Genomic DNA, 27,933 nt, shown 5'->3' with positions numbered 1-27,933 from the left:
AGCTGGATGTCTGCTGATGACATTAAATAATATGGCTAATATCCAGTATGTTCTTTATTCACATAAACCAGGAAGAGCGGGTATGTTTCCCACTCTTTTCATCTAAAACATGTGTTACCATGGTCACAAAGGGCCCCTGTCTCCTGCTGCCCCCCCCCCCCCCCCCCCAAAAAAAAAAAAAAAATTCCCTCTCTGCAGATTATACCTCTGTCTAATGAATGTCCAGCTACAATTATCCAAACTTCTGCTGTGCATCGCTGCAGTGGCCTCAAATCGGAACACAAGATAATTAACCGATTGCTTATTTGTTCACATCATACAGTAGCCTTCATAGAGGACTGAGAGATTGCTTTGGCAATAAAAACAGAAAATTATTACTTTTGCTCAACTCTTGAGTATAACATGAAAAGAAGTGTTGGAGCATGTTGCGTAGAAGCACGTTGTCAGTGAATGAGCTGTTCCTTGCACAGTTAGGGAGCTGCATTCCTATTTATACATTCATCAGACCTAGGCAATGTTCAGCTGCTGTGTTTGCAGATATGTTTTAATTCACCCCCCCCCCCCATGAAGTCAGTTGTAGCTCTAATCCCTATAAACACGGTTAAAAGCACATGGGCTGTGTTATGACAGTGTCCAGGGAGGATTTAAACTGTCCCAGCATCTTCGATGGACACAGTGCCATTGATCTGTTTGCATATAAGTGCCACGCGATTGGCACAGGCTGAAGTGTGGATGGGTGGTAAATGAGTCTCAGTATCCCTGTGTATTAATGGACGCAGGGGCTTTCAGCAAAATCATCTCCAAATTTTTAAGATTTTTCCCTCATACGTTTGCTCACTTGGACAAACACTCTTCAAAGTTCTCTCAGAGTTATAGCAAACAATAAACCGCTGGATTAGAAAGGTCGCACAAAAAAAGTTCACACTGTACATCTATCGTGTTTGCTGCGGCTGTACATCACAGGTATTATGGTTCTTCTGGTTGAATCGGATGGCTATTTGTCAATCCACGTTCGCACATATGTGAAACAGTCTTGACGTGCACCATTTCTTGTGTTTCATCAGAGAATTACACTGTTTAAATGTTTGACGTCACACAAATGAAACTGTGATTGGATGACAATCTATGAGTCACAACTCTTCCGTTTTTCCTGTTTTTAGTTGCCACGGATGATCACAAGCTCACCCAGTGCTTCCAGTTTTGGGAGTGCTCTTCATGAGCGGCGCAACAATGGGACTGGGGCATGGGTAAAAATATTGGAGTGTTGGCCTGGCCCACTGCTGCACCCATGGGTGTCTGAGGCGGGGCGGGGCCTTGTCGTATTGCCATGGTGATAAAATGTCCATCGTTATAGGCTTTGAACTGCAGTCTTCACATGTCCAAGACCTCAGACTCCTCAGGCTCTGGGTCCTTCAAGGCATCATTTGTCACAGTAACCAAGTTGGCATTTGAACGTGTGTCCATGGCAGAGTGCATTATGGGTAGCCATACATCATCCATGTTTGGCATCACAAATATTTTCTGTGGGAGGACAAGCACAGTAACAAGCAGAGTCATCTTTATTTTACAATAAAAGGAGGAAGAGGACACTGAAATATGCCTGTTCAAAAGCTATTGTGAAGGGAATGGAGCTGAAACAACGGATTAATATGCTTAACTAAAAATATATACTGAACAAAGACAGTGGCATGAGATTATATCTGTTAACCAGAATTAGTGAAAAAACCCCTGTGTGTATCAAACCCTGCACAAGAGTTTGGCATTTGTTGAAAGCCAGATATACACACTCACAAGTGACAACAGTGTGCACTGCAGCACTGTATTTTACTGGAGGCATGGTTGGGGGGGGGGTGGTACATAATAATAACCCCCAGAGGAGCCAGGCAGGGATAAATGTAGACGTGTGGCAGAGCTGACAGGGACACAGTGGTTTGCAGGTGTGCCTCAGGGCAGTCATCCAGCAGCAGGAGTATCATTACTTTAGATATATATATATGAGGGGTGGGACCGCCACAGGCACAATGCTTTGAAGTGCATGTAGGTGGGCAGCTGTAAATCAGTCCTCTTTTACCACCTAAATTCTCATCCTAAAACATCTGGGGGAGAGTTTCTTTGTCGAGGAAACATTTAGCTCCTCAGTGGGATATCACTTCACTTGTGAACCGTACCGACAATGTATATGAATTGCATTTAGGAGCATTTGCATGCACAGTTGCCGTTTTTTCTCAGTGTATACCTGGAACTCCTGGTCCAGTTTCTTCTCAATCCAGTCTGTCACATGAACTAAAGTGACCTCCCTCTCACCCAGCTTAGGCCGTGCTTTTAGCTCCAGGTGAGGCGGACTCCGGAAACCATACCTGGCAGCCAAGAGGAAGCAGCAAGGGGAAGAAAATTACATAATTTCATGCAAGATGAATTGTAGTCTGTAGGAATGAGTTCTCATTAAACAATCCTGTTTATTCTATGAAATCTAATGCATATTCTTATTTTGCAACATGAGGCTCATTGTGCTACGCAAACTGAGATCACAGTGATCCCAGCCTTGGTTGGCTTGTGACCCCTCATCATAGATCATGGAGTCAGTATGTACATGAATTTTGAGCAGTTCAGACCATGAGTGGTTTTTCGTACTAGGATTGTTTCATTTTAAGAGTTCTGATGCCTAAAGAGATGAAAGTATGCAGTATTCACCAGACAAAACTATTAAAGAATCAGATTGTTCTTGGTACTTACTCACTGCTGTAGATGCTGATGTAGGTGATCATTATTATTATTACTCAGATATTAATTATAATTAACCTTATAAGACACACAGTGTGTACTTAAGAATTTAATATTCAACATCTTTAATGCAAATACATATCTTTGTACCCTCATTTTCTTTAAACGTTAGGTATATTAAGTCATTTAGTTAAACATTTTCATTTACTGGGTCTGTATTTGCCCAGCAGAGGGCAGTAAGTTACATTCTCAAGCCAGAAATCTCATACATTCACTGTCTACATCCCACAGTCTTCAATGCACTCCTCCCTGGAAGTGAACATACCATATCCTGTCTGTGGGGGGAGGAGGGATGTTGACAGCCAGCGTCCCGCGGCACTCTTGCACCTCCACGGTGAGCAGCAGGGGCGTGTTTGACACCTCCTCCATCTTCTTCTTAATGAATTCCGTCTCTGTGGCTTTCTGGAAGTACTTCGACTTGGCTATCTTGTCCACAAAGCGCATGATCTTGCTGGGCCTGTGGCCTCCCACATAGCTACGTGAGCAGAGGATGGAAATGGAGGAGGAGGAGGAGGAGGAGGAGGGGAGGCAAGGAGTGAGTCAGGTTTATGATTTATTCATAACAGCATCTCTTGCTACTCGGCACCCACGATGGAGGGGAGTGGCCGCGTGCTACATTAAATAAGCAGCAAGCTTTCAAACGTGTGGGACTGAGTGAGTGGGTGGACTGAAAGGACAGAATATTCTGCTTCAACACATCAGTGCGAATCGGTTTCTGCCCATTCTCAATTTAGATACTTGATGCTGCTCCTGCAAAGAGACGATTGCTCACCCCTCGGCTCCAGGTGGAATGGCTTTGTCACTGAGGAGTTCTGGGGGGTCCTCCTCATCTGATGAGCCAGCACTAGACGATTCTTCATCGCTGTCTGCCAGGCAGTATGTGCGTGGCCTGGGCCTGTCACACACACACATCAACACACACACTCACTGCTGTGAAGTCAGCCTTTAGTGGCTTTACACAGAACTATTACCAATTAAAACTAAATCCCATTAAATACATCTCTACTGATATAAATCACAGGAAATCAATCTCCAATGATTCACTAAAGAAACTACAAGCAAGGACAAAAATGTGTTATTTTTTTGGTGACAGGTGTCTATTCCCCAACTCACCAGTCATTGGACAAATCCACAGCGGTAAGCGTCCAGAGAGAGGATTAGTATATTAAGAGAAAGGAGCAAGAGTCAACAGAAAAGGGGTAAAAGGGGTAGGGAAAAAACAGATGTGACAACTAACATGGTTCTAAAGGCAAATGTACCCAATTAACATCAAGTTCAGAGCTGTAAGTTTAGCATGAAAATCAATCCATCAAACATCCTATTTTTGACTATTCACTGTGTTATAGGAGCATAACAACAACAAACATGGAGGAGGAAGGACAAGCTGTGCAGGATCACTCTCAAAATCTGTAAGACATTTAAAAATCAGACTCAGCCTCATGACAAGCTGTAAAAGAGGAAATGACTGAGTGTAACTGAAAGCCTCACCACTCTTTTCCATGCTCCCCGAGCCCCTCACCCTCCTTGCCCAGACGGGCCAGGTTCATCTTGGTCTCTAGTGTCATGAGGAAGGAGCCCGTGTAGGAGACCTCCAGATCAAACCACAGACCTGCAAACAGACACGTTATGCTTCAATAATAAAAGTACTCTATTTTTCATCCCCGTCGACACCAGAACAGCATCAGAAAGGATCAACTCTGAATGGTGCTTGTGTGAATAAACAAGAACCTCCTGCCTGGTGTCTAATTGCTGAGAGGTCCCCTGCAGAGCTGCCAGGAAGATGACCTATCCTCTAGTAAACACTGACAGCTAAAAAGGGCAGCTCTAGGGCAGCGTCGCCTCCTTATTGGCTGACTTCATCAGACTACTTCCTGTTTACACATCACACTTCTCAGGTGGCAACGTGAGAACGACGTGGATTTCGATCCCTGTGCTGTTTGCTCATTGAACGCTAACCCAACAGACGCTCATTGATTTGTATGTGTGCTGCAGCAGAGTCAAACAGAAGCTTAATGACAGCATTAAGTCAGGACACCTTTGACAGTGTCTCAATGTCTCTGTTTGTAGACACACAGGAGAGAGTCTGGAGTCCCTGATTCATTATTGAGTCAATGTCTTAGATTCTAACTAGATTTTGTTAACATCTATCTGTAACATCAGTCATATCACGTATCTCTACGAGCACAGCTAGAGGAGCCACATTGCCAGCGGCTGCGTCACTCTACTTGTTGTGTACATGACAATGAAAGAACTTGAACTGTACTTTGTGCTAATTAGCAAATGCTAGCATGCTAGCACGATGAAAACAATGATGAAAACAATAATGATGTTTAAACTGTACGAAATTGGATTGAAAAACCATTACTATACATATTATAAACACTTCATGAGGACAATACAGGCTCAATGTCTAGGGACTGAGTAAAAAATGTAAAAGAATTGCAAAGTTCTGCTCTACACAAGCTTGTGTGCATTTAGCAGCTCTTGGAGCACAGCGTGAATATTATAAATCAAATCATGTCTTCCCAGCATTAAGGAGTCAGGAAGCACTCTCACCCTCCTTATCATCATCACAAGAGCAATGAACTATCTACATGTGATATTCTGTGCGTTTCAGTTCAAAGCAAATACATCCTGTTTGGTTCATGCACAGCACAGCGCCATTAGAGATGCTATTTGCCCAGGACTAATTAGGCGCTGGGATGCTTTGTGAGTGAATTTCTGTGGGTGTATAGGTTCATACAGAACACATTAATGAGTGCTGCAGACTCAGACGTGGAAATGCTGCTGACAGGAGAATGAGTCATGTGTGACTCATTCTCCTGTCGACTGAATAGAAAAAGGTGATGTATTGTCGATGCTTGTGTATCTTTAGATGCACGATCACGTAAGACCAGACTGTCTTTGGACAAAACCTGAATAATTACGTAAATTAGGACAGATTCTGCTCATCCCTCATTCTATTCTCTCCTTAAAAGCACCACTAATGATGGAAACACGCCTCCCACAACCTGTTTCCTTCTTTCCCCCCTCTTAAGCTTCTCTTTTGTCGTTTTCTCCCGACACCAGCCAGGAATTAATAAGCCCCAAATGCCTGTATTGTCTCTATCTGTCAAACCAGTCCCTTCGCTGGGGCTGAAGGCAGGCGGCAGACAGGGTGAGTCAGTAATGGAAGAGGGGGACCCGAGACGTGAAGTTTAATTACTGTGCTAGCTTAATAGAGCGAGGCGAACAGAGGGGCTGGACTCCAGAGGAGAGTGGGTTGAAGGGAAGGGAAATGTCTTAATCCAGAGAGAGGAAGAGCAAAGCTTCGGGAAGATGGAGGAACGGTAGGAAAGGGAGATGAAGGAGATGGATAGATTGAGGGGAAGAGAAAAGTAAGGGTACGTCTTACTATTGTGTCAGAAAGGCAAGAGGGTAAACTGATAAACAGCCTGGGTTATGATGAAGGACAGCAGAGGAACAGGAAGAAGACTGATGGCAGGACAGTAATAAATCTCGATTGCAGCAGACCATCCAGAGCACTGTGTGAGAAACACGGCACAGCTACTGTAGCTTCTCTTCCTACCTTGATGGTCCACAGAGGGTGCGGAGGCATGGAGGATCTTGGGAATGGAAAAGCCCATGTCTAGCTCTGTCAAAGTCAGCTCATTCATTACATATGGCAGCTGCAGACGATAAAGACATGAAATGCAGCCATTAGAGACACAGAATTGTCTCTTGAGCTGATCACACTGAGAAACATTCTGATTTGTTAGTTACACTGCAGGTGCATATTTGTGCAAGCAAGCGCCAGTACCCACCCTGATCTTACTGAGCTTCATTTGGATCTTTTTGGACACTACATTGGCCCAATACTTCTCTCCCAGGAAGTCCCAGAATATCCTTCCCAGAAAAGCGTTGACCCAGGCCTCAGGTTCCACAGCCTCCTCTGAACTGCTGCGTATCTAAAGGATGCACATACAGGTATGCATGTAGCTTACCTTCAAGGGAGAGTTCACCCCAAAATCAAAAATACAGATTCTTCCTCTCACCCGCAGTGCTATTTATCCATCTAGATTGTTTTGCTGTGAGTTGCCAAGTTTTAGCTATAGAGATGTCTGCCTTCTCTTGAATATAATTGAACTAGGTGGCACTCGCTTGTAGTGCTCAAAGAGCCAAAAAAAACATCATGACCGGGTTACTCAACATAATCCTCAATGATGCGGTTCGGTAAATCACGAAACTGTACAAGAAACAAGGTCGCTTGTTTATTTTGTTTTTGCCAATTAATTTGTCAATTAGACGAAAAAGCTACGAGCGCTTGTACCTCTTGAGCTACAAAGTGATATGATGACACAAGACAGGTAGCAGCTAGCTGGTTAGACATACTTTCAGAACTGTTACTTCTTCATATTGTTTTATTCCCCAAATACCCACACTTTGCCTGATTGGCTGTCCACCTCTTTGGTCCCTCTGTTTCCTACCTTTTTGGTAGTTTTGGGGCTGCTCTCGGGGCTGTGCCCAGGGCTGTCGGTGGCGGTCGGGCTTCTCTGTGGTGGCTGGGGGTTGACAAATTTGGCCATGTAGACATTATAGTCCAACAGCATCTTCTGCTTCATCCCTCCAGTCGAGCCACAGGAGGGGGCAGAGGAGGTCTCTCTATGGCGAGACTGAGACAGCTCCTCCAGGCTTCCCCGGCTGCTGCTCCTGCTTTCAGCCTCCAGGCCTCCAACGGACTGGGTGCTGCTACTGCGGCTGTGAGAGGGCAAGAAGGCTGCGAGTGGAGGGGTGGGGGTTGCAGTGAGTGGAGGGTAATGTGACACAATTATGCATCAGCAACATTTTCAGTGATTCCAATCGATGCATCATATTTCACATACATAATGCATGCTCAATGACAGCATCTATTTTTCATTAAATTTTCACAACATATTGCAACACTCTGAATCAGCATGCTTTACACCAGATGACACACTGAATCATCTCCCTGACTCATATTAGCACCGGAGTAGTCATTTTGAATATAATTGCTATGTATATCCACACAACAGCTTGATATTTAAATAATCTTTCCAGTAATCCTATTCACCCTGCACTGCCTTTATCACTGGACCGACACAGTGCTGGTGTTTCCCTTTGAATTGGGCCTTATCCTTACAGGCTTATATCCCACAGTGGAGACCAATGCTATAATATGCTGCTTCTCTGTGCATGTAATCCTGCTGACCCATTCACACTCATCTGTTCGCTCAGTTGAGGGGATTGGCAGTCCCTAAGCTGGGGCTTTTGCACAGATCTGATGGCTGTGCAGTTACATACTCAAGAGAATGACTGTTCTGACTGTGTGGAGTAATGTGTATGTGTGTGTGTGCAAATACAGTACATGTGTGGAAAGTGTGAGAGAGACAATTAAACCTGTCTACTGTCCATGGCTGTTTGCATTTCGGTGTGCGAAACTGTACATGGCTCAGTCTCACACTCACCACTCTTGCAGATGCCAGGCAGACCGCCACCTCTCCCATCTGACTTCATTCGTGACGCCAGGAGAAATCTCCGGAACCACTCTTCCTTTTCCCGACCTGTCCTCCCGAACAGGTAGATTGTCAGGTCCCCTCCTCCAGAGGTTGGTCTTCTGGGTTCCTCTGCTGATCCCGATACTTCAACTTTCTCGCATTTGTCCGTTCGTTCCAGCTTCTCACCGAGACCTGATAACTTGTCCTCCCCACCTTCAGGCTTCTCTCCCTGGGCCCTGGACATGAAGTCCTCCTGCTTGGCCAGCTCAATGCAAATGGGGTACTTCTTGTTCCAAACTCTCTTCCTAGCCAAGCTTTGGGGAACCAGTTGGATCTACGGGGGCACATAGACCAAGTTCATATAATCAAAAGCATGACAATAGTGGTGTTATTATGTTGTTGTTTTGGGGGCAGTAGAATTCCCACTTTGACATGAGGGCAAACAAATAAAAAATGAGTAGCGCACACTGACATGACAAAAAGTATGTGGTAGTACGCAGGCCGAAATACAAGCGCACCCAAAGCTCACTCTGTCTTTGACCAGCAGTTTAAGAACACATCCTTTGTTTTGTTAATGCTGAAAGTATCTAGCATAGTTGCTAGCATTTGCCATTATTCAGTGCTGTACTGTGTGTTGTAATGGTACATGCAATATTGTTTACATCCATCCATGCATAAATTCTTCCTCCAGCCTACTGGCACTGACATCTCTCTGGAGGTGTGTAAAACAATCAGACCTTGGCTGCATGTCTGGGGACACTACTGCGACTGATCCGGCGTCTATAAATGCCGGCAACATTCAGGACTGACTACACATCCACAATAATGGTGGTGAACTGACGCTTTAGGGAGCCATTCAATTTCAGAGGAAGGAGAGCAGGGTAGTTCTATGATGTGGATAACCACAACAACCCCTTTGCTCCATGATACGCCGACATGAGGAATGTCTTCTTGCTGTCCTGCCTTCAGATATGCAAAACCATTGAGTCAGCACACTGATACAGAGGACACACAGTTGTGTGTGCAGGGTCAGTGACCTGTGATATTCACTCCATGTTTACACACAGTATTTGACTCTGAGTAGCTTTGTCACTGAACATGACCTATTAGCAAGCATGCACTCAGGCAAAGGCAAATCTGAGGGGACGTGTGCTTGATGTCACTATCTGTTAAGTGCACACAAACACTGGGGAGCCAGCGGAGACACACACTTAACACATTAATGCCCCCCCTCATTTTGTCCCTCTCTCACCCGCTCATATTTCACAAGCAGGCACAGAAACGCATGACAAAGCATTTCAGCACCTCTCTTTCATTTAGCACTACCCACACACACACACACCCGCAAACTACCGCACCTTGCTGTCAGTCAGGTCGTAGATCTTCTGGCTGATGTAGATGACGTCAGGTTTAGGCTCGTTGTGGGTGGCACGGCGGGAGATGTTGCGATTGGGCTTGGACAGACGCAGGACGGAGCCCTCTAGACGGACATAAACGGAGTGGGTAAGGGTGGCGTGGTACATCTCCGGGTCATAGCTGTGGATCTCATTCATCCAGCCCTGAGAGATTGAGGGGGTGGAGAAGAGAATACATCAATACACACATCAGACTCCCAGTCAAACACCAAGGATTTTGGGGTGTAGGTTTACTCACTAGTTGAGTTTCCTTGTGGTTGCTGGTGAGTCAATATTTATACTGTACAAATATATACTGTCTTTGTTATTTTTACAACAAGCATCTTTACCCATGTACCCATGTTATGTTTGAAATTTTCCTCTGTCAAATATTGTGCATATGCTTTTTATTGTTTGATATTCTTTTTTTTATTCATTTTAATAACTTTTTATAAGGACCCTGTAAATTTGGCTATTAAAGAAAAACTAAACTGAAGTTCCCCCTAGTAAACAAACACAAACAACATATCTTTATCTGTTCTGCAACTTCTTGTTACTTATCAGCCAACATATTTGCCTGCAACCAATATATCTATGATTATACTACATCATGATGTATTGTCATGCTCTGCTAGTAAAGAGAATTGCTGAAACCGATGAAAGACCAACAGCAAGTCCGGTTGCCTTTAACTTACTACTGCTATATCATGAAAAAAAAGGTGTAAGGATGCAAAAATTTTGTCTGCCAACAAACCTCACTGTCTAGAATCCTAGACACATAGTCACTAGTCACATACCGATATATTTCGAGACAAATTTCTTAAAACTCAAAGGTGCAATGCCACAAAATTAATACAACACAGCAAAAGGTAAAGTGGTGCACCTGAAACACAAACTCTCAGATCCTCAGAGCAAAGCAAACGATGAGGAGAAAGAAGACAGTTTGTCCCCACTGCTGTTGCCCTGCACTTGTGTGCTGCAGGGCCCTTCATCCACATGTGTGTGTATCATGTTCTGCACAACCACACAGCTCCTCTTTTGGAACAGCTGTGCCCTCGAGTCATAAGGCTCTCCTGTGCAACAGCTTGGTACCCACTAAGACACACACACACAAGCAAGTACACATACTTACATAACTCCCTTAAACTACTGAAGGTTTCTGTTCAAGGAGAGCTTCTACAGCAATGGGTGAGGTTAACCAAGAACAAGGGGCAAATGTCCTGGCGCTCTCATTCAAATGCTTGGTTCAAAGCTAAAATGCAGCTGGAGAAAAGTGTAATATAACCCCAGTATGTCGCTGTTGGTCCCCATGAGGCTGCATTGAGTTTAATTTTCATCCAAACTCCCACCTTGTCAGTCCCAAAGGAGGCTGTGAGAGCAAAGCCAATTCAATTGAAGCAACAGGGGAAATTTCAGTGCTTGGCTAGTACAAAAAGATGCAAAAATGAGCAAAGCACATACAGTCTTTAGATACAAAACAAAAGCCATTGGCAGACAGCGATGTTACCTACAACAATTTAACTTATGCTTGATAGTAAACAAAAAAAACTGGCATTCTGTGCACTGTATGGCATTCTCACTTTGGATGGTTCCTCTGAGGTATGGTAAGATAAATACAGTGCCCTAGCCATATATCATACTGTTGCTATAAACTAAACGTGGCAAACATGTAAGGCTAAAATTTAATGTAGGTTATCTTGACTCCTGGAAATATAGAACAAGCTCTTTGTTGGACACTTGCATTAAATTCTCTGACTTTCCTGTAACTACCAAGAATGTGGAAATCTGAGCAAAACATGCATCTTAGATGTGCAATTGATAATGTTGCAGCAAAGCAAGACCTTAATAGTAGTCCTACAGCCAAGCAACAGTTAGAACACCTGTTAGCCCAAGTCCAAGCCCAAAAGGAAGGACAGGCCTAAACTGAGCCATCCACGGCATGCTTTGTCTCACCTTGAAGATTCCTGGTTCTTTGATATCCAGCTGAGCCACATTCCAGTGCTCTATCCTTCGCCTCCCTCTTCTCATCCCTGATGAGGAGCGTTGAGGAGAGGACAGCCAAAGGACCAGCAAGGCCAACATGAACCCAGCAACTATCCCCTGCACCACTGCACATACATACGGTGGCAGTGGAAGGACTAAATACCAGTACACCAACTGTGTCAGGAAGATTAGGCCAGTCACAGGCACAGTCTCCAACTCCTCCTCCATTTTCTCCTCCTCCTCTGTGTCAAGTTCACTGCACAATCCAGTGCTACCAGTATGGGGCTGCTGGGACCCGGGACGATCCCCATCTGGTGTTTCTGTATCGGTACATAACTCAAAGTCTTCACTGTACAGTTCACAGAATTCCTCGTCTTCCTGTCGAGCTACCAAGGCCGACATAGAGCAGCGGCCCAGAGTGAGAGAGGGAGACTTGGGGAAAACAGATGTGGAGGCCTGGGCGAGGCCTGGGGCTGGTGCCAGTGATGGGAAGGAGAAATAAACAGAGTCAGGACCCTTGCCTGTAGGGGTTTCTTCCTCTTCTTCCCCTTCTGCCCCTTCCTCCTCCTTGATGCTGTAGTTGTTGTTACCTTCAGCATGTCCGTTTACTGCTGTCACTCCACTGAGCTCTGAAGCGCTAGAGGACAGAGACTTGGCACGATGAGTGGAACTTCCAACAGCTCCCACACCAGACTCGTCCCCCATGATCTTACTGAAAAGCTGCAGGGGGTCTGACATCACCTCTGACAGCCGCCTCTTGGTATCTTCTATCCTGGCCTCCACCTCTTGGACCTTGAAGAAAGACCTACCATCTGGGGACATGATTGGGGAAGAGGGAGCTGTCTTGGAGTCTCCACCTGTGTGAGTGACAATAACTGGACAGGAGGATAAGCGAGGCTGGGAGAACTGTTTGAAGAGCTGCATGTTGCGAGGTGGAGGCCTCTGAGATGGCTGTACTTGCTGTTGCTGATGAGGAGGGTGATGAAGATAGTGATGAAGAGGACTTTCCTGATGATCGGTCTTTGAAGTGTCCGTGGAAAGAGACTTAACAAAAGATTTCATTAAGTGGCGGTGACGTGCGTGTGACGGTGCAACATTGGTGGGTGCAGGAGTCGTCTCTCGAGACTCAATGTCATTGGACAAGGACCTGACCAGGCTGAGGAAAGGTTTGGAGGAGGGCAACGCTGCAGACTTGCAAGGAGAGGAGGTGCTGGAGCTAGTGGGTGGGGGATTGCCTAAGGGTCGGTCAGAAGGCCAGGAGGAGCTAGCAGGAGGGCTGAAGCTTAGATGGGATTGGGTGGAGGTGGGGATAATAGTCATGGCTGGGGAGGGTGTATGTGGGTGAGGGTATGACTGCTCAACAGATAGGGTTGTGGAGGAAACAGGGAGTACAGCAGCCCCAGAGGAGGTCTCCACACCAGCAGATTCAAACAGCAGCTCCTCTTTTGCTTCCAAGCCTGTGGCCACAGACTGGTCATCAGCGCCTGAAGCTTCTAGACCTTGAAGTCCTCCTCCACCATCAAGTTCAGATTGAGCTCCAGCGGATCCAACAGGTACCCCATAGAGCTCCTCTTCCTCATCGTCTTCCTCCTTCCCCAGAGCAGAGAAGTGGATAGTGATGGTGTCACGAGAGAGGGAGCGCTGCACCTGCAGCTTGGGTCCGGGGGCCTGACGAGGGGGAGGAGTGTCAGCATGCTGCCCACTTCCCCTGCTGCTGCCGCCCTGACTGCTCATCACCACCCTGCACAGGGCTCACAGCCTGGAAGAGACAGACAGAGAGAGAAGCAACACTGAAACATTGGTGTGAAACAAAGGAGGTTGAGAAGTTGCGATGCAAATCAGGAAGGTGATTAAATGACTTCAGAGGTCCCCACATGCTTTGCACTCTCTCCCCAAATGCACACTTGCATAGAACACAAGAGAACAGCCCCACAGCTCTTTATTCATCCTAATGTGAGTAGACTGGACAGGTATGTCCACGCTCCCCCATCCATTAGCCCTCATTATGCAAGGCTGTGGCTGACAGACTGAGTTGCTCTCAGGCCTGGCCTCTCTCTGTCGTACCAGCATCCTACTCACTCCTTCACCCCGACTATGGCAACGTGATTAATGGGTTACTTCAGAGCACATGAGCCTTGAGAATCAAGGCTGTACTTACTCCACGCTCCACTTTATTGCGTGGAAATTATTATTTGAAATTATTTTGATCATTTTAAGCTTAAACCTGCATTAGCTGATTATTTTGTCCACTTGGGGGCAGCACAACAAGCTGAAAACACAGCACTGACATATTAACACCTTATGAGGTTGATATGGCACAATGTGGCTTATTTGCACATCAGCAGATACAAAGCAACACTAGCGTTATGTTTCTGGCTACCTGGTGAATGTAAGTCCAATACTCACTTTCATTTAAGTCTGTTTTGGTTACCAGCACTTAACTGGATCTTTAGCAACGAAATACTACTAAAATGTTCACCAGCTAGTCGGTAACTTTGTCTTTTTTCGGCTGTGGAAGTAGTTGTTAGCGTTCATCGCTGCTTTTTCATTGAGTGCTACTGATGGAAATGGTGCTAATTACACTGAACCAAAACATTTGTGGACCATTAAACCAAAACAATGAGCTGAAAGATGCTACAATGCTCTCTCTAACTGAGGGCGTCTACAGAATCGGGTGATAAATCTCTGTGGGTTTTTCACTATGAGAAAATCCTTCACATTTCACATATTCATTTAGACTAGTGTTTTTTTTTTTTTTTTAATTGTAATTTATGCAGCTTTAAAATGACGTGGTTAGAAAAGGTGGAGACCTTTGTTTCAAATCATAAAACTCAAAATGAACGACTTTCAGTGAACAAAAACGCCCTCTGGCCAGTATTCCTAATTACTCTTTTTACTCATTTATATTTATAGTTCAGATATTGTTTTGATACTGCTCATTACATTTGTTGTGTTTGTCATTTTGTTATTCTTGTCATGTGTTGCATTATTTCTGTACTTTATGGGATCCTAAAAGCATAAACATATGCATGAATACAACGAACCCTCCTTCCCCCACCCAATCGTAACAATGTGCAGGACATAATCACAAAACAAAGAAGCCGTTATGCTCCAGTGATCACAGGAACAAGGCGTCTATTGTATAGTCTCAACGCAGCGGAACCAAAGTCATTCATCACGCCGTGATTTCGCTGAATGAGGCCTCAACTTGTTATTGAGTTATTGTGCCTGCTTATTCTTCCACATCGTATCGAGACCATCATCCCTGGTTAGCATTATCAACAGGCACAACAAATCAAGCACACACACACACCCATGCACAGAAGGGCACGCACTGACATGCTGTTTGCGCACACGCAGAGTCACTCAGGCTGCTCGATGAAAATGGCCTGTAATGGAAGAAGGAGGGACGAAGGTAAACAACAGAGCAGTTAGCTTGTGCGATTTCTGAGAAAGCCCCGGCGCCCCTTGGGGCTCTCTGGTTGGCACCACATCTCCAGAGATTGTATTCGTTGGGATGAAATAACAGAGCATTTGACTTTCCCAGCCAGCCATTCACTTGGCTGTGCTACAATGGGTTTTGTGTGTGTCATTTTGAGTGTGTGTGTGTGTGTGCACGATGCCTCTGCCATGGCTGTGCTAGGGGCACGGCGGATCGAATAAAAACAAGAGACAGGCAGAAAAAAAGAGCAACAAAAAGACGAAAGATGAGGAGCCGCGGGGGGTCTGTAGAGGCTGCAGACGACCTTTCAGAGACAAGCTTTTGAAGTGGAATTCACTTAAAGACAGCGGCGAGGCAGAGATGGAGAGAGAAAATGGGGAAGATGGCACAGACGAGAGAAAGTGACGGAGAGGAGGGAGGAGGGAGGAGACAAATGAGCAGGGAGACAGAGCCATGGAGATGGAAGTGGTTGTTGTTGTCATCAAGGCCTGAAGGACGGGCTAAAACATCGCAGAGGTCGACAAGGGCAACAGAGAGGGATGGTTCCAAGCTTTCCAGGCGTCTGGTTTGAGGAGGACGCAGACAAAAGACAAAGACAAAGCATCTCACCCTCATATTCCAACGCTGCTGTGTTAAATGTGTGTTACTGTTACTATTTTGATAATCAATTCCTCAATTTCAAGCACGACTGCCAAACCTTTCCTGGCGCCAGTTTCTCATATCTGAGGATTTGCTGCTTTTCTTTGCCGTGAAAGAGATCGACTAAATTATATTTGGGTTTTGGACTGTTTGTCAGACAACACAAGCAATTTAAAAGGCATCATTTTGGGCTGCAGGGAGGCTGTGATAGAAGTTTTCAACGTTTTTATACACCAAATCAGTCAATCGAGAAAATTATTGGTGGATTAATTGGCAATGAAAACAATTATTAGTCGCAGTCCGTCAGAGTTTTTTCATTGAACCACACCCATCTTCAAAGTGAGCCTTTCTGATCTCAAATACACGCCTGCAAAGTTTCATTAATGCATCTTGCACGGTCGTCACGCTGTACATTCCTTCTATTGAACAAGGGAATAATTCAGCAAAACACACATATGTCAATACTAACGTAGGTTAAATGCTGACTATGTGAGGATGTTTGGGCATACTGAACAAATCTGGCACAGTTCACCTGTAAGCTCACTCGTCTCATGTCATGCGTATAGAGCATATATGTAAAGTACTTAAAACCGCTTCTGTGGTAGTTCCTGCCACAATAGGTGACACATTTTACCATCATTAATACTGTCACGGCTGGCAAACACACATAAAATGAAGTATGGGCTGGTATGAATGGCTCGTACACAGCACAAAAGACCCTAGGCTTTATGCAAGCTGAAATATAGATGCCACACTGGAAACACGTCTAGTGCTTCTTCTCAGACCTGCACACTGTTTGCTGACACACCCACAGATTCAGCCACTTCCTCTCACCAATGCGCCGCTGCCATTGAACGCACTGTGTTTGTTTTAGCTGCTTCTGGATGAGGAGGAGGTGGAGTGGAGAGTCTGGCGTGGAGACAGGACTCATCCAATTAATCAAAGCAAGCAGTGCCACTCTAATCAGCTAAAGCCAGCACCCTGGGAGAAGAGAGAGGAGGGAGGGGAGGTTAAAAGCAGCAGGGTAAAAGAATAAGAAGAGGGTGGACGGAGGGTAGAAAGGGAGAGGGGGTGCAAAGCAAAAACACAAGACAGGAGAGAAAAGCAAAAAATGGCAAAGAACTGTGCATGAACTACTTCTACATAAATGTTTCTGTGATGTTAGATATCCAGAATTAGATACATTTGCAAACCCTTCCCACCCTAAAACCCTGCTTCAACTTGAAATACATCCACACAGAAGGATAAAAACACGAGAACGTGTGGTGAGGAGGAGGGAGGGACAGATTGGGTGTCGAACGAGAGATGGAGATGTATTTATGGTCAGTCTGTGCCGCCTTCAGCATATCGTGTCTCTCTTTTTCCAGCTGAATGATCCACTGAAAACCACCAATTTGCCCAAATTCTTAAGAGCCGAGAAGCACTCTTAATTGATTTAACACCTCCAGCTGCGCTTCAAAAAACAACATTTGCCACAGTTTTTCATTATTTTCTGCTCGGTTCACTCCGGCTAAAACACGCAGCTGATACACCGAGCCTGACAGATGCTGCAGCAGATTCCATATGCGTCTACTCTTCAGCCTCTTTTTCCCCATTTTTTTTTGACAGAGGCTCACCTGGTCTCCCTCTCCTCTCTCTGCATGTGATGGATGGGTAGACAGTCCTCGACTGTCACACACCCTGATAAATATCGGGCCCCGAGGAGACGTGTGTGTGGTGGGACGGCTGAATGTGTGGACCCACTGTCCTTATACAAGAGTCACACAGACTGGGCTACACGTTCACATTTCGAGATCATCGTTGTTGTTAAGGTTGGAGTTAAGATTGACAGGACGTCAGGTAGCATGTCTGCACAAGTGTAGTAAAGCAACAGTTACCTTAGCTTAGTATAAAGACTGGAAACAGCCTGGCCTGGCTCTGTCCAAAGGTAAAAAAAATCCACCTTCCAGAGCCTCTAAAGAGAAAGATAAAATAAGATTATCCTTTATTAATCCCACATCAGGGATGTTTGCAGGGTTACAGCAGCAAAAGGGACATTGAGTTCACACTATTGTACAAAGGAAGCATCAATATAGCCCAGTGTTGTATGCAGCAGTGTTGATTGTAAGGTCTAACAGCAGCAGGAAGGAAGGACCGGCAGTATCTCTCCTTCACACACCGCGGGTGAAGCAACCTCTCACTGTAGGAGCTGCCCAGTGCTGTCAGAGTGTCCTGCAGGGGGTGAGACATGTTCTTCATCAGGCGTGACAGCTTAGCCATCATCCTCCTTTCTCCCGCCACCCCCACTGGGTCGTGGGAGCATCCTAGGAGAGAGCTGACCTTCTTCAAGCCCTGGTTGAGAGAGGGGTCTATGCAGGTGGTAGATGACAGTGTCATCCACCTCAATACCAGGTTAATAGTCAAAGTGCCCACTGATGAGCTCACCAGCGGGTGGAGATGGACAAGGACCAGCCTCTCCAGGGCCTTCATCAGGTGTGATGTTGTGCCACCGGCCTGTAGCTGTTGAGGTGCTTGGGGTGCGGAGTCTGTGGCACTGGTGCCACGCAGGATGACTTCCACAGCTGTGGCACTCAGATGTGTGTCCGCACCACTGGTCTGCACAGGACTTGAGGAACCGGTGGCATCCAGACCTGCAGCCTGTTTCACCTTTATCATCCTGAGTTCTTACCTTAGCTGTTTTTTTGTGAGGGACATATTGCAGCAGAGGTGCTGTGAGCTGGAAGCTGTGGGATGAGGGGTGTAGGTGGGGGTGAAGTACAGTTTTAAGGCCCCTCCAGACTCCGCTGATGATGTTATGCTCCCACTGATCCTCCATCTTCCTCCCGTAGCTGTTTTCTCTCTCCCCGATTCTCCTCGTCAGCTCCCTCAGTGCACTCTTCAGATCCTCTTCCTGACCTTGAGGAGAGCCTTTATGTCAGGAGTAATCCAGGGTTTGTTGTCGGAAAAGACTCTACAGTCCTGAGGGGTACTACATTTTTCACACAGAAGTGTGAGACTCCCCATCACCATTGCAAGAGCTTCCCCCGCCTCATCAGCCTCATTGTACCATCTTGTCACTGCGTGAGTGACAGCCAGTGTATCAGAGGTTTGTACAGGTGCAGGAGGTGCTCCAGGTTGTGATAAGGTCCTCCCAGGGGAGGGAGAGGTGATGAGTTATATGGCTCCTTGGTGTTCATCCAGTATTTCATTGTCTTTGTTGTAGCATGTGACATATTGAGTGAATGTGGGCAGAATGGAGGACAGAGGGGCATGATTTAAGTCACCAGAAATACAGCACAAAAAAATAGAATTCGCAGTTTTATGGGAGATTATGTGCGGGACTATTTCTTGCTTGGGACCAGTTGCCAGGCAACCAGCAGAGACTTCAAGAAGTTTAAGACTGGCACATGACCCCCTGTAAAACAGGGAACGGTCATTTTTACTCTTTCATTTACTGCCGGATTAAACAAAGAAGATATGAAGTGTTAAATAGTGAGATTTAGAGGGGATGGTAGGTGGGTCTGGTTACCTACATAACACCGGCATGAGAGCTGTAGGCTACAAGTCATAACCAGGCTGACCTCGCCGAATCAAAAGAGGTGGGACCTTGTCTTTAAATAATGGGAATCAATGATTTGGCCTAACAATGTGCAGCCAGAGGAGCAAATAACAGAGAGAAGAAAAGAAAAAGATAAAAATCAATGCAAAAAATATTGTCTTTTCAATCCCATGTATTTTTCTTCTCTGTCAAAACATGGCACATGCATTACCCACAATGCACTCCGACTGGCTGGTCAGAGAGCTTGGGTGTGTTATGATACTAACTAAAGTAGCCTTGAGCGTCTGGCCTCAAGCAGAGATGGAGAGCTACAGAGGTCTGGTGAGCTCACTTCTCTCTAACTCCACGCCCCCAGATTTTGTTTTCATTTTTAAACTTGTAGTCTTCAGCACCGACTGATTCAAGTGACAACCCCTGAAGCGGTTTATCAGACTGATGCAGCGCCCTCTGGAGCCGCAACAGGCATCTTTGTTCTCATGTGCAGTCGTACTCTCCAACACCTGTGAACATCCTTTAATCAGTGCAGTACCGCTTTAAGACTTTTATAGTCCCTTAGCACAAAATGGCCACGATATATCTGTATTCGTGGGAGTTATTTTAAGGCATGGATCAATACCAATGACTCAACTGTTACTTCAGCAGGTGCTGAGATTTTTGCCTTTTAAAAAACAACTTTCAAGCCTGCGCTCCAATTTAGAGATGACAAATGCACGCATGCAATGATGAGGACGACGTGGGCTGAGCAAACCTTGTCATCATTGCGTCATGATGTATTTAGTGGGTAAATCTGTTGGATTTTTGCTGGCTGTGTTTATTCAATTGAGAACTTCTCCGTTCTGTCTACCTCAGGCCTCCAGAATCTGTGCCAGAATCAGTGTTGTTCCTGGGTTGCGCCCGATAAAAAAATCCCAAACTACTGAATACTTCTCTTTAAATAACGGTGCGCTGATGTGATTGGATGCGTCAGCAGGTGTCGAGGACAGGACTGACACGACCTCTGCTGAAGGATGTTAAGTTAGCATGCCAAATTCCCACAGAGGGAAGATCAAGCAGAAAAGTTCAAAGAGGAAAAAGAAATTTAGGCTGGCGTCTGGAGCCCACCGAGTGAATGACGCCGTGAAAAATGGGGCAGGAGGGAAAGTAAGAAACAAGTCGGCGAGGCATTAAAAAGGGGAGGGTGACGGCGGGAAGATAGATCGGGTGAGACGGAGAGATGGGGGATGAACACGGGGCGCACAGAAAGAGAGAGGGAGAGGCTGAGTGGATTGACAGCCCCGCAAGAGATGAGCTCCTCGGTCACATGTTGTTTGCAGAGAGCAGGTAAACACTGCACAGGCCTTTTTTTTTTCCACGCTCACACTGGTCCCAGTCATCACTAGCACCCTGGTTACGTCACATGCAGATACTGTACAGTTCCATACATGTAGACTTACTGTACACTTATATAAAGGCATGCAGCGAGGGAGCGAGGAAAATAAAAAAGAGATGAGAAGGTTCACCATCACATCATCTTGAAAAGGCGGCACACAGGCCGAACTACACCCTCTATTACTTACCACAGAAAACTCTGACCTGACTCTGACAGCGAGGAAGCAACACAAGCAGCAGCTCTTAAAATAGCTCAGGGGTGGGCGGGGGGTGCTGTCGAGGTGTTGGTCCCATAACGCCGAGGCCGGCCACTTAAAGCACTCGCCGGAGGACAGATTGATGGAGGGATAAAGGGGTGCGCATGGAGGAGGGGAAAGGGGACAGAGGCCCAAGGGAGACGACTGACTTTCCAGGAAAAGATGAAGAAGTGACGCAAGCTCAAAGTTTGAGGCTCAACTGCTCTCCCTGCAGCGAGATCTGCCGCGCACGAGCCAGCGCATCAATGTTTGATCAAAACCGGTTTGTATGTAAGCTGCAAGCGTTATTTTCATGCCTAAATGCAATGTTAGGGCTGCAGCACACAACTCCTCCAGTCATCAATCGAAGTGAGAAATGTCTTTCCATTAATCAATCAATTGACTGTGCTATAAAATGTCACATTCTTGCTTTATCTAATGGACTAAAACTCAAAAATATTAATTTCATGAACATAAAAGACTCAAAAAACTGAAAACATTTACATTTGAGGGGTTGGAACCAGTGAATTTTTGGCACTTTTGCTATAAAAAAAATGATAGAAGCAATAAATTGATTTATTAAATTGCTGCCAATTAATTTTCTAATTTATTCTCTGTTGATGGACAAGTCAGTTGACTGATCTGGATGCCAGGATGAAATGTTGGCACTGTATGTCTCTGCAAACCAGGGATACATTACATTTGCATTTCATATATATCAATAGGTATCAAAGTGACGTGGTACAGATTACAGGTAAATGACAACTGTCTCATCAGGAGGAGGACGAGGTGATGGTGCTGGTGTGACAGCAAGTGAGATAAATGCCAAGCAGCAAACTGTTTGTGCTGACAAAACCGGGTATTTTAAGCCCAAATGTGATCTTTCCCGAACCCAACAGCATTCTCATGACATAAAATTAAAAATTTAAAGGTGATGTGTGCAACATTTCCTCCCAACAGCATGTATGACATACAGTACAGCTCAAAAAGCCTGTTGTAGCTCACCTATTCCATGAAATTAAGTGGACATGAATCTCTGCTGTTCATGGTTGACCTTTGATAAAAAGAGATTTACATAAAACACAATAAAAACAGCCCACTTAAAGAAATAAAAATGGCAAAGAGAATCTGATTTCACAGCAGGCTTTACAGACTGTTCTGATGTAGCTGCTCCAGCAGGAGACCGTAATCACATTGACAGTGAACAACACTCACTGCCTGATACTCAATATTAATATGTGGTGTGTCAATATGCCTGTCAGACCAACAGCAACACGCACGCACATGTGAACACACAAACCGCGCACAGAGGCGCTCCGCGCTCTGAGCACATCGACCGGCAGCATTATGAGCCCCGGCAGCATCAGAGGAAGCGCTGAGCAGAGGTTTGATGGCGAGCATCGCTGCTCTGAATCACGCAGCCCTCTCTTAATGAAAGGAGGAGAGAGCGCAAAACAACAATAAAACAACAGAGCACTCACGCAGCCGCGCTGGATCAAACCGGTTTCCTCCACCTTTCTGTCTCTAACCCAGAATCCGCCGTCAACACGTCAAACATCAGAGCTCGCCATGCAGATCATCGGGTGGTTGCCATGCCAACAGTGAAGCTTTCATCTTGTTCCGCACTTATCCCCACATCCCATTGTTTGGCAAGGCAGCTCCTCCTCACTGTATAGCCTTGGTCTCCTAGGAGTGTGTTTGTTAACCCAAGATCTTCTGTGAAGGGTTGTCTTTCTGTGTGTGTGTGTGTGTATGTGTAGGATGCAGCGTAGGCACTACACCAAGGCACAAAAAAAGAACGGAAAAAGCTTAGATCTCCCTCTTTGAGATGGGTGAAAGTGTGTTTGTACATCATTTAGCTGCATCAGGGAGCACCTTCTCCAAGATGACAGAGCGCCTGATCAATTAATAACTTCTAATCAGGGTTGTCAACATCAATACACTTTCTCCTGACAACTTCGACTGCTGACTCTTCTCCGTGAGCGCAGAGACATAAGTGTGCTCGTTTTCATCATTACAAGCTGTTGATTTGCTCAAGTAGCGCCATATGGGTTTAATGCTCCACTTCGATAAATATCAATGTCTGGCGCAGCCTAAACCGATTTGTCAGTTTAGAGATCAAAAGGTGGATGAATGCGCAGCCCTGACTGAACGCACACAAACAAACAGCCATCCAAATATATTAAGCAATTTATAATCTGTGTAAAAGCTGCTTGACAGCCCCCAAACAGCTGGAGGGTTCGGTATTAGTCATAATCCACCCAATTACATGATGAATGGAGTGATGGAGGGAGACGTGGGGGGCAGAGACAGAGAAAAACAGAAAAACATCAGCTGGGAGTATATTTACAGAGAGAGATTAATATTAAAAATGTTCTGTTTTCATCTTGTGTGACCACCACTACTTTTAGTAGTGCTGTTTTGCAGGATTATGCGGGCGCAGGGCATAAAGTACAGACTGTCTGGAGCTAATAACCTGTGGCTAATGAGAGAAGAAACAGAAGACTCTTAAATATAATATTTGAAATTAGTGTTCATGGATCAGTGCGTGACAACACACTCACAGGGCGTCTCAGGGTACGCCGCATTTACCCCGAGTACCTCCTGCTAGACTTGGAGAAGCAACGCCGGCAGCCAGGCCGACATCATTAGAAAATTCTAGGCCACTGAAAGCAGCTCAACATATCTAATCCATTTACTCCCCCCCCCCCCCCCGATTTCTGACAGTGATGTGCCGCACAATAGAGCCATCAGCACAAACACTGAGCGGAATTAGCATATTAGTTACATGATCACACAAAGTCAGCAGTGCTGGCAGTAAGTGAGAGGCGGTCAACACTTTTCTGAACCGACACTGGCAGAAAAATTATAACGCTCATGGAGCTGTTACCAGGCAGAAGCATCTCGGACGATTTACGATGAGAATCTCACAGAAATCCACCTTAAATAGCCGAGTGTCACACTTAGAGCGAGGGTAGGTTGTTTATTAGAGGAGCATTTCTTGTTATATTTGTTAAAATTCTCTTTACGTCCCAGCAGCGAATGAATCAAACACTCTGACAAAAAGAAAAGAATTCAGCTGTGGCTGTTGCAGACCCGTCATATGCTCATCCAATCATTTCATTTAGCCCACATTAAACGGCTGGATGGCCCACCTGTGCGCACTCACTGAGCATGACTGGAGCCTCCCAGAAGGCTAGGCAGATATATTGCTAAAGCTACAGCGAGCTAGTTGCACAGGAATGGCAGAATGAACGGCAGTTCCTCGTCTACCTGCAACAGCTGGCACTGCTAACAGAGGCGAGCAACCAAAGACAGAAGCGGAAAAGGTTACGACCAAAAAAGAGGTTGGATAAAGCAACAATGGTGAGAACGGAGGAGGTTGAAGGGCCTGAAAAGTGACAACTCTTGCTGGTTTCTTCAGCGTAACCAATCCCAACTTTAAATAGATTGAACATTATTGCGTTAGCATCCACTTCAACTTTTGAAGCAATGTCCCAAAACAGCTGGGCACCGTAGTTTTTAGCAAACGTTATTCAGACCGGAGAAAATAGTGCATTTGTTGGGGACTACTTTCAGCGGTGGATTAATACACATTTAGTGCTGGTTCTGGTTTGGGTGCAGAGGGTGAAGTGCAGACGTCTGTCTGCACTTAAACTGCACTGCACTTGCCTCACACATATAACTGGCTTGCGTGCTGAGTGCGGTGTGTGCATACAGAGTGTGTGTTCAGTGTGTATGTCAAATCTCTGTGTGCGATCTGGTAAACAAAGACTTCCTCCTTCCTCCCTAACGTTAACTTCCTGTTTGGTGAGATAGCCGCAATTAGGGGAAAGCACTTCCCATTACTCGCTCTCTCTTTCTCTTCAGTACGAGCTCAAACAGATGTGTCTTCAGCAGCTGTGTGATGTGCTTTTATGGTGTGCTTTTATTCAGTTCCAATCCTGGTAAATAGCGGGTCAATGAGTGCGCGCACACACATACAGACACACACACACACCCATGTAGTTATGGCAGCATCAGAAGCCATTAGCTGTGACACTTGTGGCTGCTCGTCGCTGCGCCAATGGCTGCCCCACTGGCTTTAGCATTTAAACAGCGAGGGTTGTGTAGGACGTGTGTGAATGCGTTCATGCATGTGTGCGTGTCCTTCCACGTTAAAATAACGCTGCATGTCTGTCATCTTACAAACACAATCCACAAGCAAAGTGACACTTTCTGCAGCACTTCGCGTCACCATCTTCTTTTTCAGATCACATTTGCATTTCCGCGCCGCGCGGACAAAAGTGTACGGACACGCATTCGTGACGGTTGAACTAATAATGTCTGAAGCCGGGCTGCAGGAATCTTCCCATTCAGCCACAAGAGGATCGATGAAGTCGTGCTCCGATGCGGGATGGGGTTGAGGTCAGGGTTCTGTGCAGGTCAGTCAAGTTCTTCCACAGCAAACCACCATTACTTCATGAATCTTTGCTTTGGGTAAAGGGGCACTGTCATGCTGAAACACTTGTACTTATGACTACAAACACTGGCCACGTCACCAATTTTTCTTATTGCCCAATCTCCTGCTATGGCACAGCATCATTGTAGTCTAAGTATATATGACTTTTATCATATATATGAAGTCATCATTATCTTTTCTCGCTTCTCAAAAGTTTAGACTTACAACTGTTTGCTAGAATGAAATAAGTCCGACAACAATACACACACACACCCAACATGTACACAGTCCTGACCTTGACCAGCACGGGGTGCATCCATGTGAGTTTAAAGTTAACACTTCCCATCCGCTGACGCCGGTTCAAACCGCAAAGAGGGGGATGTCAGGGTCGACCGCTGACTCAGGCAAGATGGCCTCAAGCTGAATTATTTTAACTCTGAGCAACTTGAAAGCTCTCAGCCTGCAGCACAACACACGTGTCAACACACACACACAGAATGAACATCCAATCACGTCTTCAGCCTTACACTCTACACACACTCAGATGTTTTCTTAGTTCATATTGTATTTTGGGCTTTTAGTCTCCAGTGTGGCATCAAGCCCCCATTTGTTATCCGCAAACAACAGCTTATTCAGACGGTTCAGCTGCCACTGTTTGCTTTTAGCCTCACAGCAATTTGTCTAATTAGACTTAAGAAAGATATTCCCTTCAGACTTGCTGACACAAGCCCCTCTTGCATCTAGAACCGCGCCTCAGCGTGGGACGTAGACGTCGGCGTAAAGGATGAAATGTAAAAATGTACACAAACACACGTCTTTCCATTTGGACGGATGGCGTGAGTGAGATGTTGAGTGAGGAAAAGAAAGAGAGATAATGAAGAGTGACGGGGCACAGCCGTTCAAGGCCATGGATCAATTTCAGCCCCCCTCCCACACACACACACACACACACACACACACACACACACACACACACACACACACAAGGTCAAAGGAGAAGTCTTACCTTGAGATTTTAGAGGCATTCAATCTCCTCTTGCGACACAGTCTGCACTGACACTCCGAACACCACAGCCATGGATCATGGTGCTAACATGCCTAAACACACAGTGACAGGGAGACACGTTCGTTTAATGGGCAACTTACAACTGTCATCACCGCATGTAACATCTCATGCTGTGAGCTTGCGTCTTGCATGAGAACATCTTGAACGGCCACGACTTCAGATCTGAGTGGAACCACGAGGGTGGGTGAGTGGGCACGGGGCGTCACGCAACATCTCACCTCCACAGAAAGTGCGCTGGACCAGTTTTCAGACGTATTTGCACACACCTGTATCAGAAGCCACCTCGCAGTTCTTTGAGGAACCAGTTCACATGAGGACACTGGGCAGAAACTCCCTCTAAATGACCTGATGTCCCTGGAATAAAGGGTCGGCGTAATGAGTCGACACAGAGATGAAAGTCTGAGTGATCAGTGTCTTGTATGGCTGTGATGCTGTGGGCCTGCTGCTAGAGGGAGAGGCGAGAGGCGAGGAGAGAGCAGCTCATGTCCAGTTCACAGCAGGCTGCATGGAGAGTACCACCTCCTAGAATAAAGCCATTTCACATGGCAGCAGCTCTGCAAGGCATTATGATCCAAACACTGAGGCTTTTAAACCTGAAACAGCCACAGGGATGTGCTTTAATAGGAAGGTGCACCACAGTAGGCTGGACTAGCCACAGCTTTATTTAATGTGTTTGCTGTTAAAGGAAGGACACATCTCTGCTCATGCTCTTCTTTTCTATTAACACCAATAATATCATCTAAAATAGTCAAAGCTGCGGCTGCTCTCGCTCCATCCGCCCCTTTGTCCTCCTCACATCTTTCGCCCTGCGCTGGTTTCTGTCTGAGTGAAGCCGGACTGTCATACGTCCATGGACCCAACAGCTGATACTCAAAGCAAAAAGGGACAAAAAGCAAATGCACCTCCAGTCTTACCATAGCTATCGCATCTTCATGCGCAGGCCACTGCTTCGCTCCGCATCCAGACTCTGAATCTGCGTGATGCGATGAGGATCCCTGCGCGGAGCGCCTTTTATTCGCAGCCCGGAGCCTGCGGAGGGACGGAGGCACGGCGGGCTGCCGAGGGGCGGGCTGGCTGTCTGGCTGTCTGGCCTGTGCACCCAGTGAGAGCCGGAGAGCAGACAGTGATCAGATCTGATCCCCCGGCGCGGCTTTTTACGCCCCAAATGCGCGAGTTGTCCGGACGCGTATTGATTTTGGTGAATGGGAGCTGCTGAGCGCCACACCCCCTCCTCACCATTTAAATGTTATTTACATCCAAGGATCCCACCGTCGGCACTCTGGTGATTCATATTTTATGGTGTTGCAGCAGCAGAGTGTGAGTTGCGTCATGGCGCTGCGGTGTGCCTGTCAGACGCGGGTTCCCCTCCACAAACGGCCCCGACTCGCTTCAAAAAAAGGCTGCAACTGGACAAGTGATCAGCTGCTGAAAACACTGCAGCTCAGAAAGAAAATAAATGTTTGTCGTTTTTTAGATGCCGCCGTTTCTTCTTTGATAGAAACTCTAAAGTAACACATCCTACCCCTGGATCAGACCCACCAGGTGCGCGG

General features: G+C 46.0%; 1 protein-coding gene across 4 annotated transcripts; it reads right to left on the bottom strand.

The window, feature by feature from the left end:
• Window positions 1–190: 190 nt before the first annotated feature.
• Window positions 191–27,933, bottom strand: tex2 (testis expressed 2). 4 transcript variants are annotated; one of them, XM_041957351.1, is made up of 14 exons: window positions 27,298–27,933; window positions 26,650–26,737; window positions 26,324–26,415; window positions 11,624–13,412; window positions 9,635–9,835; window positions 8,247–8,610; window positions 7,248–7,537; window positions 6,585–6,728; window positions 6,350–6,449; window positions 4,270–4,390; window positions 3,554–3,676; window positions 3,047–3,256; window positions 2,237–2,357; window positions 191–1,521 (listed from the first exon to the last, which is right to left on the bottom strand). In XM_041957351.1, the coding sequence occupies exons 4-14, from the start codon at window positions 13,385–13,387 to the stop codon at window positions 1,372–1,374; spliced, it is 3,588 nt and encodes a 1,195-aa protein (XP_041813285.1). In that variant the 5' UTR covers window positions 13,388–13,412; window positions 26,324–26,415; window positions 26,650–26,737; window positions 27,298–27,933; the 3' UTR covers window positions 191–1,371. The 4 variants fall into 4 exon arrangements, 3 of the variants coding, with proteins under 3 accessions (XP_041813285.1, XP_041813284.1, XP_041813286.1); XM_041957350.1 differs by lacking the exon at window positions 26,650–26,737; XM_041957352.1 differs by lacking the exon at window positions 26,650–26,737 and having other exon boundaries at window positions 3,554–3,670.

This window comes from Chelmon rostratus, chromosome 17, assembly GCF_017976325.1.
Source record: "Chelmon rostratus isolate fCheRos1 chromosome 17, fCheRos1.pri, whole genome shotgun sequence".
In the NCBI taxonomy this organism is placed as follows: Eukaryota; Metazoa; Chordata; class Actinopteri; order Chaetodontiformes; family Chaetodontidae; genus Chelmon; species Chelmon rostratus.
The sequence above is the reverse complement of the archived record's forward strand: the minus strand, read 5'-3'. Positions and strand labels throughout refer to the sequence as shown.